General features: G+C 36.4%; 1 protein-coding gene across 1 annotated transcript in view; it reads left to right on the plus strand.

Annotated features, from left to right (window-relative positions):
- Positions 1-23,440, plus strand: part of LOC106873306 (kynurenine 3-monooxygenase) — a 67,395-nt gene that overhangs the window by 1,877 nt on the left and 42,078 nt on the right. The window contains exon 2 of the mRNA XM_014920619.3: positions 22,316-22,385. Within this exon, the coding sequence (XP_014776105.2) occupies positions 22,316-22,385 (70 nt within the window). The remainder of the gene's footprint in view (positions 1-22,315; positions 22,386-23,440) is intronic.

Here is a 23,440-nt window from a genome sequence, read left to right on the forward strand (position 1 = left end):
GTTCATGCTGAAGGGGTGTCATATGTATATATTGGCTATGGAAACTGACAAGGTTTTGGCGTATGTCTCACAGAACACAGAAAAGCCTGGAGACTTCTTTCTGAGTTATATTTTGCTCAGAGGGTCTTGAAATTATTAATATTATTATTATTATTGGTGAGCTGGCAGAACTGTTAGCATGGTGGGGGAAAATGCTTAGCAGAATTTCATTCATCTTTGTGTTCTAAATTCAAATTCTGCCAAGGTCAACTTTACCTTTCATCCTTTCAGGGTTGATAAAATAAGCACCAATAGAGCATTGGGGTCAATGTAATCAACTATCCCCTTCCCCCAAATTTCAGACCTTGTGCCAATAATGGCAAGGATTATCATTATTGTTATTATTATCATCGTTATTATTATTATTCGTTTTCTTCCTCTGTTTAGACGAACTTTCCTACCTTTTCGGACAAAACCTTTTGTAGCCCTCGTGGCCAATAAAACGAATTAATTATTATTATTATCATCATTACTAAGGTGATGAGCTGGCAGAATCGTTAGTGTGCTGGATGAAATGCTTAGTGGTATTTCACTCATCGCTGCGTTCTGAGTTCAAATTCCTCCAAGGTCAATTTTGCCTTTCATCCTTTTGGGGTTGATAAATTAAGTACCAATGAAACACTGGGGTCGATATAATCAACTAGTCCTCTTCCCAAAAATTTCAGGCCTTGTGCTTATAGCAGAAAGGATTATTATCATCATCATCATCATCATTATTATTATTATTATTATTATTATTATTATCATCATCATCATCATCATCATCATCATCATCATCATCATCATTATTATTATTATTATTATTATTATTATTATTATTATTATCATCATCATCATCATCATCATCATCATCATTATTATTATTATTATTATTATTATTATTACTATTGTTGTTGTTGTTATTGTTATTATCATTATTATTATCATTATTAAGGTGGTGAGCTGACAGAATCATTAGCACACTGAGCAGAATGTTTAGCAGAATTTCTTCCATCTTCATGTTCTGTTTTCAAATTCCGCCAAGGTCAACTATGCCTTTTTATTTTTCCATGGTCGATAAAATAAGTACAAGCCGAATTCTGGGATCGATGTATCTGACTCACCCTCTACTCCAAAATTGCTGGCATTGTGTCAAAATTTGAAACCATTATTATTATTATAATTCAGTAGTCTTATTTTTATCATGTGCTTTCACCGTACTACCGAGCGCAGCCCTGTGTGCCTTTGGTATGTGCTGTGGTTTGTTGTAACGCTCCTATTTTTATTGCATTGAAAGTGTTTTACTTACGATGAGTGCAGTGCCTAGTAGTGCTATTTTCTGTATGTTATATATATTTGTTAGTCCTGGTGTTTTTGTTATGTATTTGTCTGAATATTTTTTTTATTATACCTAAGGCACCTACTATGATAGGAATTGTTTCTGTTTTTAGACTCCATATTCGAGTTACCACTATTTCCAGGTCTTTGCATTTTGAAAGTTTCTCCTTTACTTTTAGAGAAACATTGTCACCTGTTGGTATTGATACATCGAATAGAAAACTTTTTTTTTCTTGATGATCTCTGACAACTATCCAGCCTATTGGCTTTAATTTCTCTATTTATGTGTATTGGTATATCCCATAGTATGGTTGCTTTCTCGTTTTCTGTGACCTTTTCTGGCGTGTGTTTATACCATCTTTTTTCTGTTGTTATTCCATAGTGTTGGCATAGCTTCCAGTGTATATAGATTCCAGCTCTTGTGTGTCTGTGAATATGTTCCTTCTTAGCCAGGACTGGCTATATTATTATTATTATTATTATTATTGTTCAGTAGTTTTATTTTTATAACGTGCTTTCACTTCACTACCGAGCGCAGCTCTGTGCGCCTTGGGTATGTGCTGTGGTTTGCTGTGGTGCTTTTATGTTTACTGTATTGAAAGTGTTTTGCGTAGAATGTGTGCAGTACCCAGTAGTGCAATTTTCTGTATGTTACATATATTTGTAAGTCCTGGTATTTTTGTTATGTATTTGTCTGAGTATTTTTTAATTATACCTAAGGCACCTACTATGATAGGAATTGTTTCTGTTTTTAGACTCCACATTCGAGTTATCTCTATTTCCAGGTCTTTGTATTTTGAAAGTTTTTCCATTTCTTTTCGAGAAACGTTGTCATCTGCTGGTATTGATACATCAATTAGAAAGCATTTTTTTCTTTCATGATCTTTGACAACTATATCTGGTCTATTTGCCTTAATTTCTCTATCTGTGTGTATTGGCATATCCCAGAGTATGGTTGCTTTCTCGTTTTCTGTGACCTTTTCTGGCGTGTGTTTATACCATCTTTTTTCTGTTGTTATTCCATAGTGTTGGCATAGCTTCCAGTGTATATAGGTCCCAGCTCTGTCGTGTCTGTGAATATATTCCTTCTTAGCCAGGACTGGGCAGCCAGAGATAATATGATTTATTGTTTCTTGTCGATCTCCACATATTCTACAGTTACTTGTTATATTTCTTTTCATTATGTGTTTTTGGTAATTTCTGGTGGGGAGGCTCTGGTCTTGTGCAGCAATTAAAAATCCTTCAGTCTCTGCTTTGAGTCCTGAGCTTCTCAGCCATTGCTGGGATTTTTCTCTGTCTATTTCTTTCGCATTTAGTTTAGCCCAGTATTTACCATGTAGGGGCTTTTCTTGCCATCGTTTTATCATGGTCCGTTGTTGTTCTAGCTTTAGTTTGGATTTCATTTGTTTTATAGCTTTTGTTGTTTCTTCTTCTTCTTCTTCTTCGTATTTGTTAGGTAGATTGATTTCTTGTTTGTATTTGTCAGCTTCCTTAAATACTGAAAACAGTTTTTTGTTTTGCTCGTGTTTTGTGGCTATTTGTATTAGCTTCCCTTGCTTCTGGAGTAGGTATTTTTGCAGTCCTATGGTGGTTATTTTATAATAGTTTTCTAGCTGTATAAGACCCCTGCCACCTTCTGTGCGTTGTATATATAGCCTTTCTATGTCAGATTTTGGGTGGTGCATCCTATATCCTGTCATTATTTTTCTTGTTTTCCTGTCTATTTTACATAGTTCGTTTAGTGTCCAGTTAAGGATGTTGTAGCTGTAGCTTATAACTGGGACAGCTAAAGTGTTGATACCCATTATCTTGTTTTTAGCATTGAGCTCTGTTTTTAGTATTGATCTAACTCGTCTATAGTACTCTTTCTTTATTTTTTCTTTCATTTGTGTATGTTGTATCCTATCTAGTTCATTGACTCCTAAATACTTATATGGTTGGCTTTCGTCTAGTTCTCTTATTTCATTGGCTTTATCTAGTGTTATATTGCTACTTATTATTATTATTATTATTATTATTATTATTATCATTATTATTATTATTATTATTGTTATTATTATTATTGACTGAGAGAGCAGGGTAAGCTATCAAAGTGACACTAGGGTAAAATATACGAAGCCCATTATACCCATCATGACTACCCGTCTGATAAGGGTACACCAGGCACATGCATCACAGCTATATGTGCGCGACATGGTGATCTCATATCAAGATAAACAGCGCATGACCTTGAAGGTGGGGCCCAGTTAGAATTTTCTTCAGGTCGACTAGCCCATCCCGCTCAAAAAATCCTTGCATAAAGGTTGTTTGAGGATGTTGAACGAAACACCCATGTTTCCAAAGGTGAATTATTCAAACCTCAAAGAATTCCTCTCAACACATGGCTATGATGCTCCCCGACTACTTCTGCTCATGATCAGAGATGCACATATTGTCAACCACCCAGGGGCACGCTCAACTGATTAAGGTCAAACAACTGACAAGCAAATCTGTGGTATTGAGCAGAATATTTGCTGTAGTCCATCTTTTATACCAAGACAAAACAATGTACATGATAACACTTCCAATCAATTAAGATCAGAAACCATGAGAGCTACTGCCTGATACTGCATCTGGGCATTTATTATTATTATCATTATTATAATTATTATCATTATTATCATTCCTTCATGGGTTTTATGCAATCATATGCTGGGATTTTACCTGTCAACTGAAGCAAGAGAAGGCAAGGGATACTATAGTCACTTTCAGCTTGCTATACAGAAAGTGTCATAGAAACACATTAATTACAGGAAGAAATAAATGCTTTGTACATACCTTGGTGATGAATACCTGTGAAATGTAGAGGTAAAGTATAATTTAAAATTAGGTGCGGAAGGCACACTTTTACTACTACTACTACTACTACTACTACTACTACTACTACCACCCCCACCACCACCACCACCACCACCCAAACCCACCCACCCACCCACCCACCTAAAGCTCCACGAGGCTCCAGCAGGGGATGGTGGCGAACCCTGCTGTACCCTTTCACCACAACTTTCTCTCACTCTTACTTCCTGTTTCTGTTGTGCCTGTAATTCAAAGGGTCAGCCTCGTCACACTCTGTCAGGCTGAATATCCACGAGAACTACATTAAGCGTACATGTGTCTGTGGAGTACTCAGCCACTTGCACGTTAATTTCACGAGCAGGCTGTTCGGTTGATCGAATCAACTGGAATCCTTGACATCGCAAGCGACGGAGTGCCAACAACAGTCAGTTAGTTGACATTGCATATTTAATAGGTGCATGTCAATGATGTAATATCTGCTAAGGCATTTTGAATCTCCATTTTGCATTTCAGATGAACCTTTATAAACCAAATCTTATTTATGTTGTAAAAAACAGCTTGCAAATAATTCAGCACCCTTAATGTTCAATATCATTTCAGGTGTTTATTGACTCCTTGGAAAACCACATTGACTCTCAGGGACCAATATTGGCTACTTTACTGACACCTGGTGTAGGGAATGTACAGTGTGGACGGCAGAGATTGTTCTATGTAAATTAAGTAAAAATGCCTTGCACAGCAAATGCCTATACTTAGCAAGGTCTATTTTGTGAACCATGTTTAGAGTTGTGAACCATGGATTTTCATACTTATACTTGTTATACATTTTCCTTTTTAGTGCTAAAATTATTACTGTTAATTACTTAAAGTAATCTATATTGTAAAGTGGTTGGTGTTAGGAAGAGCATCTAACTGTAAAAATCATGCCAAAGGAGATAGTGTAGCTGGCATGGTCTTCTGGTTTACTAGCTCCTGTCAAGTCATCCAACCCATACCAGCATGAAAGATGGATGTAAAATGTTGGTGATGGTGATGATTTCATTTATTATTTGTAATTAGAATTATCTTTAAACAGTCTTTATTTGTATACTGTGTTTTAGTGCAACTCTGCATAAACTAATGACTGGCAACCTGTCTGTTATGACAACGAGTGTCCCAGTTGATCCAGCCAATGGAACAGCCTACTCTTGAAATTAGCATGCATGTGGCTGAGCACTCCACAGACACACATAACCTTAACGTAGTTTTCATGGAGATTCAGCATGACACAGAATGCAACAAGACTGGCCCTTTGAAATACTGGTACTACTCAGTTTTACCAGCCATGTGAACTGAACCAATGTGAAATAAAGTGTCTCACTCAAGGGCACAACATGCCACTAGGTATCAGACTCACAACCTTACAATTGTGATCTGATTACCCTGACCACTAAGTCACACATATTCTGGGTATAAACAGGGTTTTGTTTTAGCTTTGCATTTTTTTAATGACTCTATGTAATATGTTTACAATGCACAATACTGATGTTTTCTCTATGATCTACATAACTGTAAGTCTTGTGGTTTTGGTTATGTATTTGTCTGTATGATTTAATCATTCCTATCTCAGCTTTTATTATAGGAATATTTTTTTCCTGTTTTCAGTCCTTACATTCTGGTTATCTCTATTTCCAGATCTTTGTATCTAGATAATTTCTTCATTTCTTTCAGACAAGCATTAATGTTTGTTAAGATGACAAATCTATTTGATACTTGATAACAATATGTGATAATTTAGCATTGATCTTTCTCTATAGGCATTAACATATACCACAGTATAAACAATCATCCACACATGTACATGTGCATGCATGCATGCATGTGTGTGTGTGAGTCTGTCAGTCTGTTTGCATGTATGTATGTATGTATGTATGTATGTATGTATGTATGTATATGAATATTTTTCGGGTATATCAAACCCTTTGTGTAGGAAATTTGCTTACAACAATTTGTTCAAAACTGCAAACAGTTGTGATAGAATAAATATTACACTTCTTTGAAAGATTGAGGTAGTCTATTCTGGAGATAGTCAATCAGTGGAATTTAAGTTCAATAATGAATCAGTAGATTGCATAATTGTTATTATTATTATCCTTTAAAGTCTAGATATATTTGGATAGTGAAGTAGTAAAATGTTGTTCTGAGTGCCAGAATATATACCTATGCTGCAGGAATTCTGTTTAAAAGGGTTCTTAGTAAGCCCTATATATATCTATGTATCATAGTCATCTGACAGGTTGACGTCAGCTTGTTAAACTAATACTTTAGGAAGACATTTTCAGAAGGCGAGAGCGAGAGAAAAAAAAAGAGTTGAGAAAGAAAGATTCTATTACACAAAAACATAAACATGCCTATAGTTTTATGTTGGAAGTGTATATTGGTTTTCATTTGACGGATATTTGTCCTCATCTTGTTTGTTGTTAACACAATGTTTCGGCTGATATACCCTCCAGCCTTCATCAGGTGTCTTGGGGAAATTTCAAACCTGGGTTCTCCTCCTAAGGTATTTTTTCGATGTTGTTGTTATTATTATTATTATTATTATTATTATTATTATTATTATTATTATTATTACTATTATTCAGGTCACTGCGTGGAATCAAACTCGGAATCTTGGGGTTAGTAACCCACGCTTTTAAAAACTACGCATATGCCCCTGGGCATTCCAGGCAGTTTGATTCCAGGCAGTGACCTGAATAATGATGATAATAATAAAATGTAAATAACGTACATAATTCCTCATCTCTTAAATATAGAACTGTGTATATTGGTTTATATATATGTTAATTTGTGTTAGAAAAACATGGGTGACATATACAAGTTTCAGTTTTGATTGGGGTGCCTGTGTAGAGATCACAGTTGCAGTTTTGTTTTATATATTTACTAATATTTACTTATATTAGTAACTCCAATATTCCCCTTTGTGCTTTTCAAAGCCCTTAGAGACTGCTTCCAATGTTCCAATTGCTACCCATATCACAATCACTTTCCTAATACTCCAAAGCCTATCTCATTCCTCAGTTGCTAGTATTTTCTAGTTCTTTATTTTTTCACCTTTGAATCACCTGATATTGCAACATCTATTGTCTTAACTGCTTTTACATTTTTACTGATGAGTACAATATCTGGTCATCTTGACTCTATGACCTGGTCACATTGTATATGTGTAACTATGTTCTTGGAGAGACTCTGGGTATTGACAAAAATTGACTGGCTGGTCTGTTCCACAGGACTTTGGGGTTCGGACCTTTGAATAATTTCCAGAAACCCTTGGCCTGGCAGTCCTATGGGGATGCATTGTTAGTTCAAGATAAACTCTGCTGTCATGGAAGTGTTGTCGGCTGAGCTTACCTGAGAGGCATGCAAAGCAACAGAACTGTTCTGCATGCTCTTGTCCAGTGCTTGAGCATTGTTGACTTGTGGGCTTATGTCAAACACTTACTGTCATATGTAGAATGGATCCAGCTACCAGCTGAATCCATTATGAAGATTGTCCCACTGGTCAGGAAGGGCAGGCAGTTTTCCTTTGTGTGGTGGCCTTAGGGAAAGAGGTTGCGTGGTGGGACAGATTGAAAGGGCTGAAGACAGATACTTTTCTCTTTAGCCAAGCTCTCATCAACTTTTGCAAGGTTTGTTTGAAAAGGAGAGCAAGGGTAGAGGAAGAAGTGCTGCCCTCCAGCAATTTTATTGAATGGTGGGTGAATGTGGCAAGAGTTGTATGAGTGAACAGGCCTACATTAAACATACACCTGCAGATAATGTGGAATGGGTCAGAGCCTCTATGGTTTTGTTGGGTTTTCATGAGCAGCCCTAGGTAGTCTCCCTCCTTTGGAGAATTATTCTTTGTTAAGATTTATATTTTTGTAATTTTTTACATTTTTTTCACATTTTATGTTACCCCAAGTTGGCAGAATTGTTAGCACACTGGACAAAATGCTTAACAGCATTTCATCCTCCTTACGTTCTGAGTTCAAATTCCACCATGGTTCACTTTGCCTTTCATCCTTCCAAGGTCAATAAATTAAGTACTAGTCATGTACTAGGGTTGGTGTGATCAACTTACCCCTCCCCACAAATTTCAGGCTTTGTGCCTACAATAGAAAGGATTATTATTAATATTGTGTGTGGGATGATCATGATATCAGTCTGAAAACGAAAATAAGAGTATACAAATCTTGTATTTTGAGCACACTTTTGTATGGAGCAGAAGCTTGAACTCCTTACTACAGATATATAAAGAAACTTGAAATCTTCCACGTATGTTTTTTGCGCAACATACACAACATAAAATGACAAGATAAGATATCTAATGTCAAAATCTTAGAAAAATGTGATTTCTCCAGTATCCAAAACATGTTGATGAGAATCCAGTGCAGATGGGTAGGACATTGTTTGAATAAAAGATGACTGCATTCCAAAAATTCTTTTGTATGGCCAAGAAGCAGAGGGATACCGTGGTAAAGGAAGACCTTTCCTTAGGTGTAAGGATAAGTTGAAGCAATCAGTAAAATCTCTACAGCTTAACTTGACATCTTGTGAAAGTCATTGCCTAGATTGATATGCACGGCATAAAATGTGTCATGATGCATCCAAACAATTTGAGTTGAAGAAAAAGAACAATAGAAGAACAATATCCTGCAACCAACAGACACATTTGCCCGATCTCAGGCAAAATCAAAATCATCAATATCCCTATAGCGACTTCATAGCAAAATCCATTCCTGGACTCAAATTACATTCCATGCATCTATTGCAAGTAGTTGCAGCCCCTTAAGTTCTTTCATTGTTTTTTATTATTTATTTTTGGTAAGGCGGCGAGCTGGCAGAAACGTTAGCACGCCGGGCGAAATGCTTAGCGGTATTTTGTCTGTCTTTACTTTCTGAGTTCAAATTCTGCTGAGGTTGTCTTTGCCTTTCATCCTTTCAAGGTCGATAAATTAAGTACCAGTTGTCTACTGGGGTCGATTTAATTGACTGTCCCCCTCCCACCAAGTTTCAGGCCTTGTGCCTAGAGTTGAAAAGATTATTTTTGCTATTACTCTCTTCAAACACTCATACATCAAAACCGATGGGAGCAACCATCATCATTATAATCATCATAAGACCTGTGGATTAGTAGAATTGTTAAAGCGTAATAAAAAAATATTCTGGAGTATTTTTTTTTAGGATTTTTTCAATCTGATTTAGCATTCTGAATTGGATTTTTACATTCAAATCCTACAATGATCAACTTTATGTCCCATCCTTCAGGGTCTGATAAAATTAAGGATCATCAACTGTCTGGGTTTATAGTGTCGACTATCCTTTCCTTAATCTGTGTCTACATTACAAGAAGTTATAATTATCAGTGTTCTCCTACTTTCCATCGCATTTCTTTTTTGCCACACTTGTCACAATTAATTAGCATTACTCCGCCTAATTCCAGCACAGATATAATTATATCTAGGTCACATCTCTCAACTGTTTTATTGTTGTTGTTGCTGTTGTCATTGTTGCTGCTGCTGTTGTTGTTATTATCATTATTGTTATTAAGGCAATGACCTGGTAGAATGCTTTGTGGTATTTCTTCTGAATCTTTACGTTCTAAGTTCAAAACACGTTGAGGTCAACTTTACCTTTCATCCTTTCAGTGTCAGTAAAATAAGTACCAGTCAATCACTGGGGGTCCATGTAACTGACTAATGCCCTCCCCCAAAATTTCAGGCCTTGTGCCTATAATAGAAAGGATTATTATTATTATTATTATTATTATTATTATTATTATTATTATTATTATTATTATTATTATTGTTATCATTATTGAGTAAGAGACCAGTGCAAGCCATCAAAGTGACATTGGGGTATAAATATACGAAGCCCAGTATCAGACTCCTGTCTGATAAGGGTACACCAGGCACATGCATCACAACCATATGTGCACGACATGATGATCTCATATCAAGATAAACAGCACATGACCTTGCAGGTGGAGACCAGTTAGAATTTTCATCAGGTCGAGTAGCCTGTCCTGTTGAAAAGGTCCCTGAATAAGGGTTGTTTATGGATGTTGAACAAAGCACCCACATTTCCAAAGGTGAATTATTCAAACCTCAAAGAATTGCTCTCAACACATGGCTATGATGCTCCCCATTACTTCTGCTCGTAATCAGAGATGTACATATTGTCAACCACCAAGGGACATGCTCAACTCGTTAAGGTCAAACAGATGACAAGCAAATCTGTGGTATTGAACAGAATATTTGCTGTAGGCCATCTTTTACACCAAGACAAAACATGTATGTGATAACACTTCCAATCAGTTAAGATCAGAAGACATGAGAGCCACTGCCTGGTACTGCATCAGGGCATTTATTATTATTATTATTATTATTATTTTATGTTTGACTTTTGTTTTGCATTTGTACAAGTTGGATCCAAGTCTCACCCAGAGACCTCAAGAGACAAGTTAGAAGTTCATGTAGGTGTTATGCCTAGAGTACCATATATTTGGATTTGTACAGTTTCGTTCTAGTGAATGTTTAAGAAACCAAAAGAAAATTATGTGTTTGTTTTAAAATTTGATATCACATAGACAGTATTTTACGTAGGATATGGGCAGTTCCCATGAGCACTATCTTTTGAACTTCAGCCATTTTGGGGTTTCCTAGTATCTGAGCTAGGTAGTAATCAGCCCGTTTCGCTGTCATTCCCAGGGCACCTATGACAATAGGTATTGTTTTCGTCTTCAAATTCCACATTTTGCTAATTTCTATTTCAAGATCTTTATATTTGCTCAGTTTTTGGTAGGTCTTGACAGATACGTTTATATCGATTGGGAGGCATGATTTTTGTCTGAAGTCTTTCAGTATGATGCCTGGTCTATTTGCGTCTATCTTTCTGTAAGTTTGAATGGTGAAGTTCCAGAGGAGTGCGATGTGATCATTTTCAAGTACTGGGGGTGATTTGTGTTCCCACCAGTTTTTATCATGGGGCAAGTCCAGGTTTTTGCATATTACCCAGTGAATATATTGTGCAGCTCTATCATGCCTGTTGAGATACTCTGACTACCCAGTCCTGGCTAAGAAGGAATATATTCACAGACATGGCAGAGTTGGGATGTATATATACTGGTAGCTGTGCCTAAACAATTGAATAACAACATTATTATTATTATTATTATTATTATTATTATTATTATTATTCAGTAGTTTTATTTTTATAACGTGCTTTCACTTCACTACCAAGCGCAGCTCTGTGTGCCTTGGGTATGTGCTGTGGTTTGCTGTGATGCTCTTATGGTTACTGTATTGAAAGTGTTTTGCGTAGGATGTGTGCAGTGCCCAGTAGTGCAATTTTCTGTATGTTATATATACTTGTAAGTTCTGGTGGTTTTGTTATGTATTTGTCTGAATATTTTTTTTATCATACCTAATGCACCCATTATGATAGGAATTGATTCTGATTTTAGATTCCACATTCGAGTTACCTCTATTTCTAGGTCTGTGTATTTTGAAAGTTTCTCCATTTCTTTTAGAGAAACATTGTCATCTGTTGGTATTGATACATTGATTAGAAAGCATTTTTTTCTTTGGTGATCTCTGACAACTATATCCAGCCTATTTGCATTAATTTCTCTATCTGTGTGTATTGGCATATCCCAGAGTATGGTTGCTTTCTCATTTTCTGGCATGTGCCTATACTATCTCTTTTCTGTTGTTATTCAATTGTTTAGGCACAGCTACCAGTATATATACATCCCAACTCTGCCATGTCTGTGAATATATTCCTTCTTAGCCAGGACTGGGTTGTCGGAGACAATATGATTTATTGTTTCTTCTTCATCTCCACATATTCTGTAGTTACTAGTTGTATATCTTTCCATTACATGTTTTTGATGATTTCTTGTGGGAAGGCTTTGATCTTGTGCAGCAATTAAAAACCCTTCAGTCTCTGCTTTGAGTCCTGAGCTTCTCAACCATTGTTGGGATTTTGCTTTCGCTATTTCTTTTGTGTTTAGTTTAACCCAGTATTTGCCATGTAGGAGCTTTTCTTGCTATCGTTTTATTATGATACGTTGCTGTTCCAGTTTTAGTTTGGATTTCAGTTGCTTTACAGCTTTTGTTGTTTCTTCATTTTCTTCGTAGTTGTTAGATACTATGACTTCTTTTTCATATTTGTCAGCTTCCTTAAAATCTGAAAATAGTTTCTTTTTTTTTTTTTTTTGTGTTTTGTGGCTATTTGTATTAGTTTTCCTTTCTCCTGAAGTAGGTACTTCTGTAGTTCTATGGTGGTTATGTTGTAATAGTTTTCTAGCTGTATAAAGCCTATACCACCTTCGATACATTGTATATATAACTTTTCTATGTCAGATTTTGGGTGGTGCATTCTAAATCCTATCATTATTTTTCTTGTTTTCTTGTCATTGTTTTCCTGTTATCATCATCATCATCATCATCATCATCATCATTATTATTATTATTATTATTCAGTAGTTATATTTTTATTATGCGCTTTCACTGCACTACCAAGCACAGCTCTGCGTGCCTTGGCTATGTGCTGTGGCTTATTTTAGTGTTGTTATTTTCTTACAATATTGAATGTGCTTTATGTAGGGCCTAGCAGTGTTATTTTCTGTATGTCATACACATATATATATTTATATTCTTTTCTACTCTAGGTACAAGGCCCGAAATTTTGGGGGACAGGCTCAGTCAATTAGATCGACCCAAATATGCAACTGATACTTAATTTATCAACCCCGAAAGGATAAAAGGCAAAGTCAACCTCAGTGGAATTTGAACTTGGAATGTAAAGACAGATGAAATACTGCTAAGCATTTCGCCCAGCATGCTGATGTTTCTGCCTGCTCTCCTGGTGTATTGGTTACGTATTTATCTAAGTTAGCAGAATCGTTAGTGCACCAGTAAAATGCTTTGTGGAATTTCTTTCAACTCTTTACATTCTGAGTTTCATTCCCACAGAAGGCAACCTCACTTTTCAAAAATTCAGGATCGATAAAATAAATACTGGTTCAGTTCTAGAGTTCATTATCATCATCATCGTCGTTTAACGTCCGCTTTCCATGCTATCATGGGTTGGACGATTTGACTGAGGACTGGTGGACCAGGAGGCGACACCAGGCTCCAATCTGATTTGGCAGAGTTTCTACAGCTGGATGCCCTTCCTAACGCCAACCACTCCGAGAGTGGTATCAATTACCAGTTACTCAAAGCTATTGCTCTTGTGTCAACAGTTTTGAGTAAACAAGGTCCGAGTCTCTCATGCATATAACATTGCAGGCAAGACTGTGCTGTTGAAGAGATTGGCGCAGAAGCCTTGTCTAGGTTCACTTTCAGCACATCCTTCACTGAGTTGAATGCTCTTCATCTCCAACAACATAATGTGGTATGATCAATAAGTATCCGAACTGTTGCCATAGTAACGAAGCTAAAGCACGCAGAGTGAAGCTACTTAGTGCAGATTGACCTTAAACTCTGCTGTGCATGTTCACTAAGTTTTAACATTCTAGCTTAATTCTGTTGTTTACAGCAGTGCTTGGAAGGAAGGTGTGTAGCATGTGATCATCACATTGACCATGACAGAGAAAGTTGAGCAGAGAATCTACATCAAAGTTTGCCAAAAGTTTAGTGATACCTGCACAGTCACCTACAAAAAATTTTCAAAAAGTTTTCATCTTTCTTGACACAATCAAGGAGATCTTGTGCAACTGAAACCTGAGTGTCTTTTTGGTCAGCTGAAAGCAGTTTTGGCACAAACTTGGTAGGCACATGTCTCATACCCAAATCTTCAGTGATTATGGACAGAGCTGAATCTTAATTAATCAGCACATCCTATGATAACTCATGGATGGTGATTTGACGATTTTTCCTCACAGCTGCATGCACATCTGCAATGTTTTTCTCAGTACTTCTGGTTGCAGATCTCCCAAAACGTTCGTAAATTACGACATGATTTCAGCCATCTTGGAAATGTCTGAACTATTCGTACACTTGTGTGCAGCTCATACACTCTTCCCCTTACATATTCTGCAACTTTGCATAGACCTCTGAGCAGGTATCACCACGACAACTTTCTCTGTCATGGTCAATGCAACGATCACATGATACAAATCTTCCTTCCAAGCACTGCTGTAAATAGTGGAAGTGAGCTAGAACGTTAAAACTTAGTGCACATGCACAGCAGAGTTCAAGGTCAATCTGTGCCAAGCAGCTTTACTCTGCGTACTTTAGTTTCGTTACTATAGCAACAATCCGAATACTTATTGATCAGACCTTGTACATTATATCACGCATAAATACAAACTGTCTTACTTTCTCCTGTATGCTCCTAGTGGATGTTCAGAATGCTGGTTGATCAACTGAGGGTTTGATGGAAGGGATGGGTCGATCTACTGACTAAAATTTGAGGAGGATGTAGAAGCAGCAAATGTTTAGTGTAGCGAGGTGTGATTGGAGCGGGTTGCTACATAACAACTACATTGTTGTATTTAGTGTCTGTTAAACAACCTGAAGGTATGTATTGTTCACTGTCATAGCTGTAATTATTATCATTACTTAGCACTCAGAACGTCATGCCTGCCTCTTTTGTTTCGTATTGCTCTGTGCTGCTACTCATGTGATCCGTCTGATGCATAGGTCTGTCTCCATGAGAGAGAGAGAGGGGAGAGAGAGAGAGAGAGAGAGAGAGAGAGAGAGAGAGAGAGAGAGAGAGAGAGAGAGAGAGGATGAGAAAGATTAAAAGTTTATGGTATCCACCTCCACAACATATATATATATATATATATATATATATATATATGGAGAAGGAAGAAGAAAGGATTACGGTTCTCTCTTATACATTACCATATGTGTGTGTGTGTGTGTGTGTGTGTGTGTGAGAGAGAGAGAGTGTGTGTGTTTGCGTGTGTTTGTGTTTGTGTGTGTGTGTGTGTGTGTGCACGTGTGTATGCATGTATTAATATATATATATGTGTATATATATATATATATATATATATATATAGATATATATATATATCTATATGTATATATATATATAAGCACACACAAACACAAACACATACAAACATACATACATATCTCTGTGTGTGTGTATGTGTGTGTGTGTATTTATGAGATATGTATTAGAAAGTGAAAAGATTAGCTCCCCAAAATGTGTGTGTTTGTGTGTGCATACATATATCTGCATGTATGTGGGAGGCGTTTATACATATGGATGTGTGTGTGCGCGCGCGTGCGTGTGTATGAGCAATTAAATTCAGTTTTTAGTTTATATAACCATAAAAACTGAACATTAACTGAATAAAGAACTCATAACAGATATAGACTCAGATATTTTGAATAGTTTTGCTGGCAAAGGTACATGCCTCAAAAGCACATTGTAGCATTGAGCAAGGCACTTTATTTTTTAATTATTATAAATCTTCCGTTGAGGAGAGAGCCGGTTTCCAACAAAGATACAAGGTTCCATCTTTGGGATGTGGTTAACACAGACAAATTCACATTTGTAACTTGAGAAAAGTCTTGCATATTTTTACTGTTCCACTCACAGATTGGACTTGTAATGTACAAATCGTCCGTTTAATTTCTCTTTCTGCAAATCCCAGTTTATCCAGATTTTCCTTTAAGCATTTACTAACAAAACCAAATGCTCCAATTATTATTGGTATGAATATGAATTCATAGTCCGGGTGTAGAAGCTGGAGGTTTCGAAGCAGTTGTCGATGGATGTCCTCTTTTGCTTTGATTTTCAAAGAGATATTGATATCTGCAGGGCAGCTGACCTCTATGATGGTACATACCTTTGCCCTTCTGTCCCAAACCACAATATCCGGCCTGTTATGTTTACATTTGACACCTCGATCCCTGGATCTTATATATATATATATATATATATATATATATATATATATATATATATATATATATATATATATATATATATATACATACAGAAGCCATGATAGATCGCTGACCAAACAACATTCAATTTTTTTTCTCCGTGTTTTTCTCCTTGTTTTCTCCGTATTCTTTCTGTTGAAGAGCGTAGCTCGAAACGTTAAAGACTTTCTGTATTCCCGAGCGTCAAACTAATACATCCTTTTGTTGTTTACACCACCTGTCCTCGTCTGTTGTTGTTTTTTTTCGTACATTCTGCCCCCTATATATACATACATATACACACGCATACAGGTTTGCACGTATGTATGCATACATATTTGCATGTGTGTGTGTATGTATGTATATATGTATATATGTATGTATATGTGTGTGTGTATGTGTGTATGTATGTATGTATGTATGTATGTATGTATGTATGTATGTATGTATGTGTGTGTGTGTATGCGTGTATGTATGTACAACGCAGGAGTGACAAGGTTTAAGAAATATTGCTTTAATTTACTATTTAAAAGCCAAGGAAAGAGTCTTGACGTTTCGGCTGTTAATCCTTTATCAGAAGAAAGAGGAAAAAAGAAAACGTGGACGTGAGAAATAGGAAAAATTGACGAGAAAATACGCACACGTACGTACGTACGTACGTATGTATGTATGTATGTATGTATGTATGTATGTATGATGCAACGTGAGAAATGGTAAGAAATTGAAAAGCTGACACTGAATAATGCGTCGCTAAAGAATAGTCGAAGCTGGAATATTTTGTAACTGAAATCAGCAAGAAGCTATTGTGCATAATAAGCAGTGATACTATTGCAACGCTGAAGGAATAAAATATAATCGAACTTTACCAAGCGAAGAATTCACCTCATTATTCTCGTCTATCAGGAAAGCTACGTAATGCGAAATATGAAGTCTTGAAACAAAGTATCTTGTAACCGCAGTCATTTTCCACCAGAATATATGAATAATAAAACTGCAACTGAAACCAGTTTGAGAATAGCTTATTTGTTAGCAAAGAAAGAAAACCATTTGCTGAAGGTGAATTAGTTTGTCGCCGTTGTCGCTAGAAGTTTTGGTTGGCTGTAGAGTAAGTTTATTATGGGTTGTGTTGGGTTACGTGCTGCAAACAGGAAACTCGCAGGCATTTGATAATTTATTTAAAATAAAGGCTGTACACAAGCACGCACGCACGCACGCACGCACTTACACATACACACAAACACAAACACACACACACATACACACGAACTTTCATTGTAAGGTGACTTAAGATATCGACTATCGACTTTCAGTGTCTACATTGTGCAGTCATCAATAACTTACGCTAGAGACAGGAACAAATTGGTCTTGAATGAAAACTGAGATGTGAGTTTAGCCGAATCTGCTCACTTCTCTGGTTTGCTTTGGGCAAGAGTGAAATAGTGTGCCTCTAACTGTGTTTACTCAGCCTGAGAGATAAGATGTTAGTCCGCCAAATCTTGCTAAAACTCTACCCTGGTCTGACTTGCTTGTGGTGATTGGTAAGATGTGTGTTCCCTGCTTGCTCTCAACCTCTGCTGAGATTCTTGGCGCCGGACTACTTATAAATAGAAGGAAACGTCCGCATCTTATGGACATTCACTTTTGTCCTGACTTTGTGATATAATCTGCATGTCGATTAGTTGATAAATAGAACGTACACGTGATGATTGCATGGTCCATTCGTGACAACAGCCTGTTAACTTAGAAAATGGGGTTAAAATCTTAGATCTCATTGCTAATTGAAGAGATATGTCCAGAAAACTCATATAGTCATTGAAAATTACACTGTAGAACAAATTATGAAGTTGACTGTGCTAAATTCGAATTTTATAGCAAAAATTTCCCATCACGTCAAATTCGCTTGTAAATTACCGACTTAATAACTATGCAATTTATACCGATTTCCACGATACCATAAATTTATTTTGCTCTCAAAGTCAGATTAAATATGTCCATTGTAATTAATTCATGAATATATAATGAATCAGCATGTTTATTAGCATTATATAATATATTAACCTACATTTCAGTATTTACTTCTTCGTTTATAAGAAGTCTCAAGTGTGTCATGCTTCAGGTTCCATTTTCCCTTATACCTGTTTTCCATTGACACTATATATCTTGATGGAACCTCTCTCCATGTTCATCACTCACATCTCCTGCATTCTCTGGGAAGAAGGACAGATGAGAATGAAGAAAGTGTATCTTCGGTCACATATTGCATCCAAGATCTTGGTAGCATTTCATTAGACTCTCCACTATGCTCTTTCAATGGGCCACTTGGTGCTTTCGCAGAAGTCCTTTGCATACATCTTTGAATACATGCCAGGCCGCAAGCTCAGTTTCATCCATTGTCGCCTCGAAGTCCTCATCAGTTATAAGCTGACGAATCTGAGGGCCTACAAATATACCGTCTTTAATCTTGGCATCACTTATTTTAGGGAAGATCGTCTTGAGGTACTGGAAACATGGCTTGTTATGCTGCAGTACTTTGGTAAATTGCTTCATTAGGCCTAGTTTTATATGCAGTAATGGCAAAATGATTATCTCCTTCTTAATTAGTGGCTCATGATTTACATCATGGTATCCAGGCGTCATAGATTCTTGAGGTGGCCATTCTGAGCGTACATAATGTTCTGATCTGGACCTGCTGTCCCACTTGCAAAGAAAGTACATAAACTTGGTGTATCCAGTTTGTAGCCCATTAAGTAGGGCTACTACTTGCGAGTTCGCACAAATTAGCCACACGTGCTCCTTGTAACTTATACGATCTAGAATAAAAGGGAGGCTCTCATACGTCTCTCTTAAAATGCATAAATGAGCAATAGGAACTGAAGGTATGGTCTTCCGAATGTGCAACAGAACTGATTTTATGCTGTAAAGGGATGCATCTATGAACAACTTCTACTCATTTGGTTCATAGGTTAGCTCAAGGGCAGTGAATAGCTCATTACATTAAGTCAAGTTGTTTTCCAAAATGAAGAATTGCTGTAGATCTGCAGAACACTTCCTAAATACTGTAATTCAAGCATCTTTATCCAACAGATTCCATTGTTGCAGATGCGAGGCCAGGACTTCACTCTGTTGCTTAGTAAGTTTTAGATGAAGAACTAGATCATTGAATTCAGGTTGGGTGATGAGGTGTGGTTTCTTGTCAGATTTACCACGGATTTGGACCCATATAACTGTTAAAATATTGAGTTTACTTCATAATTTTCATAGGTTAGGTTGACAAATACCTTAGGAACACTCCATTAAAATTACATCAAAATCCGTTCGTAATTTTTAGAGTTGACAGTTTCAGCCCAATCCTGTTTGCAATCAATTCCTACGGAACCATCAATGTATTTAACGTAAGTAAGATGGTAATTTATGAGAAACTGGATGGTCACAGAAAGAAACGGATGTTATATATTCGTTATCTACACACAAAATACGCTTAGTAAAGGTTATTCTCATTTCCGTTTTTTTTTCTTTGTTATAATGGAGGCGCAATGGCCCAGTGGTTAGGGCAGCGGACTCGCGGTCATAGGATCGCGGTTTCGATTCCCAGACCTGGCGTTGTGAGTGTTTATTGAGCGAAAAAAACCTAAAGCTCCACGAGGCTCCAGCAGGGGATGGTGGTGAACCCTGCTGTACTCTTCCACCACAACTTTCTCTCACTCTTACTTCCTGTTTCTGTTGTGCATGTAATTCAAAGGGTCAGCCTTGTCACACTGTGTCACGCTGAATATCCCCAAGAACTACGTTAAGGGTACACGTGTCTGTGGAGTGGTCAGCCGCTTGTACGTTAATTTTACGAGCAGGCTGTTCCGTTGATTGGATCAACTGGAACCCTCGACGTCGTAAGCAACGGAGTGCCAACAACAGTGTTATTAGTTTTTATGCAAAAACTAAACAGTTGAAATTACATCGTGCGCCAAATATGCAACAAAGCACAAGATTTCCATTCGTTTTCATTGGCTCTTAATGAATCAACAGATGTCTGACTATTCAGTGTTTTTTTTTTTTTGAGAATCAACGCTGACTTTGACGTGACGGAAGGACATTCTTCGTTAAGGAGCGTGCATGGGCAGGGATGGACTGCAGGTGAAAACGTTTTCAAAGGCATTTTCAGAGAGAAGGTAAAAATGTCGACCAAGTACAACCTGGTTTGGAAACGGCTTAAGTGTATTACAAAGCTTATGATAGTATGGGATGAACAAAATCTAAGTGATCCACTTCGTCATTCAACAGCAGTAAACATCTGCAATAAACATTTACGTCTGTCAAGTAAAAATGAGCCAATTTTATCAACAGTGAATTTTATTTAGTTGCATACCATCAATCATCGTTAGTTTCCGGTTTTCTTAGGAAATGAAAGGTGAATATAGCGATTTGCTGCACCACACTGCTGTAAGATGGTTTACTAACGGTTCAGTCATCTCCCGATTGTTTTGTTTTGTTTTTGAACTTCAGATAGTAATTGACATTTTTTTCGATTGAGAAAAATTTTGTTCAGTCGCTGTTTGTAAATGGTGAATGGTTATGGAAATTAGCTGACTTAATGATGCATCTTAATGAGTTCAATATTAGATAACAAAGCGTCTCTCCCAATATGCTTGAATATCCAATGATGTTGATGTATACTTCATTCAGAATTATGGTGTTTTTTTTTGTTTTTGTTTTTTTTAGTAATGGCCTTGAAGAATATTCTGGTATTCAAATATTTGTTCTTCTATAAGTGCTTACAATTAGATTTTTTTTTTACTCTTTCATACTGGTTCCTTCCATTTCCATTTCACTAACGAAAATCTATGTCGATAGAATTGATCTCAAAACAAGTATAGTGCTAAAGCTACTCTGAGACAAACTAAAGCTGAAACATTAACTCTTGATACCAACCCATCTGAGACTGCCTTTAGTTCTTCGATATAAAACATAATATTTTCAAGCGTTTATATTTACAGTAAATCAAAACCTTCCATCATAATTTTATGTATATTCTTTCGTCAAGTTATGTTTCAAAGAACAACTGAAAAGATAAATTATTTTACTAACTCCTTCCAAATTCTTGATTATTTAAAAAATTCATAGAAGTGCGTAGATTGTGTTTCATTATAAATATGATCATGAAAGAGTGAAATTAAATTTAGACTTTGAAGTCACACACACACACACGCACACACGCACACACACACACACATACACACACACACACACATTTACACTCCTATCCCCACACAAGATATCCCAGTGATAAACTACACCATTGTTATCTGAAATGGACTGTATTTCTATTCACAAGTGAGATTTTACTTCATCCGTTGATGCAAACACTGCCAATATTATTTATAGAACGTATTGATGGTAGGCGTAGGAGTGGCTGTGTGGTAAGTTGCTTGCTTACCAACCACATTGGTTCCGGGTTTCGTCCCACTACTATAGCCTCGGGCTCCTTCTCTCCTACCATTGTCTCGGGCCGACCAAAGCCTTGTGAGTAGATTTGGTAGACAGAAACTGAAAGAAGCTTGTCGTATATATATATATATATATATATATATATGTGTGTGTGTGTGTGTGTGTGTGTGTGTGTGTGTGTGTGTGTGTGTGTGTGTGTGCTTGTCTCCCCCGCGACATCGGCAAAAGAGACCGATAGAATAAGTACTAGGCTTACAAAGAATAAGTCCTCGTATCGAGTTGCTCGACCAAAGGCGGTGCTCCAGCATGGCCACAGTCAAATGACTGAAACAAGTAAAAGAGTAAAAGAGAACTGGCGGCGAGCTGAGAGAATCGTTAGCATTCCGGGCAAAACGCTCTGCCGCATTTCGTCCTTCTTTATGTTCTGAGTTCAAATTCCGCCGAGGTCGAATTTGCCTTAAAATAAGTACCAGTTGAACACTGAGATTGATGTAATCGACTTACCCATCACATGAAATTACTGGCCTAGTGCCAAAATTTGAAACCGATATTATTTATAGAATTCCAGGTGAACTGTGTGACAATACTAGATTCTATAAGAAACTTAGTACTCTACTACCTTTCACATTTTAATATCCCACACAGTAAGTACCAGTTACGCACTGGGGTCGATGTAATCGACTTAATCGATAAAGAAATAAATATCCCACACTGTGGTATATATATATACATATATATATTAAAACTACGTCATTTTCTGTTTCCAGGTTGGGTCCTTGAATGCTTGTTTCATGGCTAAACGTGGATTTAAGGTTTCACTGTATGAATTACGTAAAGGTAAGGGTTTCAGTTTATCTATCATCATTGTTTGCTATCATCTTTTCATCTCTATCATCATACCAATAACCTTCAGCATTGTCATTGTTGTCGTCATCATCATCATCATCATTAGCGTCGTCGTCGTCGTCATCATTATCATCATCATTGTTGTTGTCGTCAAGATAAAACAACGCTTAAATAATATTAAAAATGTAAGTATATGCCATGATGACCCCTAAATTAGTAAAAAGTGTTCTAATTATCTTTTGAGGAGATCTGACAAAACTGAGGTAGCGATCTTAAAAGTCTGTTGATCCTAGATATAACTAGAAAGTGTATACTTTATACCTAACCCCATAGCTTTGGACTGTATAGAGATGACGGGTTAATAATTGCACATGGACAGATTTAGAAAGAACGTGATAAGAATATTCAATAAATTATATCTAAATAAGAACTAAACCTAATAATAACTGAATTTTTATGCATAACACTAGATATAAATCCAAGCATATGCTATTCCTATGGGAAGTAAAACACAAAAAAACTAAAAACACAGAATTACAACACAGTTTTCTTACATTTATATATATATATATATATATATAAAGTAACAGGAAGGGAGGAATTTCGATTACACCAAGGTGGTGAGTTGTAATGTATATAAGAAATTAAAGAAGGAAAATGCACACGCTTTACATAGTTTTAACATAATTTTTAATATATCTTGTATTGCGTTTGTCAATCAGTTTCATTTTCGCTATTCATGGCATTAAAATTTACGTATTTAAATAAATCTTAATGTCATTAAATAGTGAAAGCAAAACTGGTCGACAAATACAATACAAGATATATTAAACATTATATTAAAACTATGTAAAGCGTGAGCATTTTCCTTCTTTAATTTCTAATATATATATATATATATATATAGGTGAGAAAGTTGGTATGTGAAAGCACGTGGTTGGATGTATAAAAGATAGTAAGAGTGAAAAAAACTACAGAAGGCTTGTGTTACATGGTTAAAGTATATATTTAAATTATGTCAGAAAAAATGTTATAAAATCTTTTTG

Source organism: Octopus bimaculoides, chromosome 6 (genome assembly GCF_046866305.1).
Source record: "Octopus bimaculoides isolate indiv1 chromosome 6, ASM4686630v1, whole genome shotgun sequence".
In the NCBI taxonomy this organism is placed as follows: Eukaryota; Metazoa; Mollusca; class Cephalopoda; order Octopoda; family Octopodidae; genus Octopus; species Octopus bimaculoides.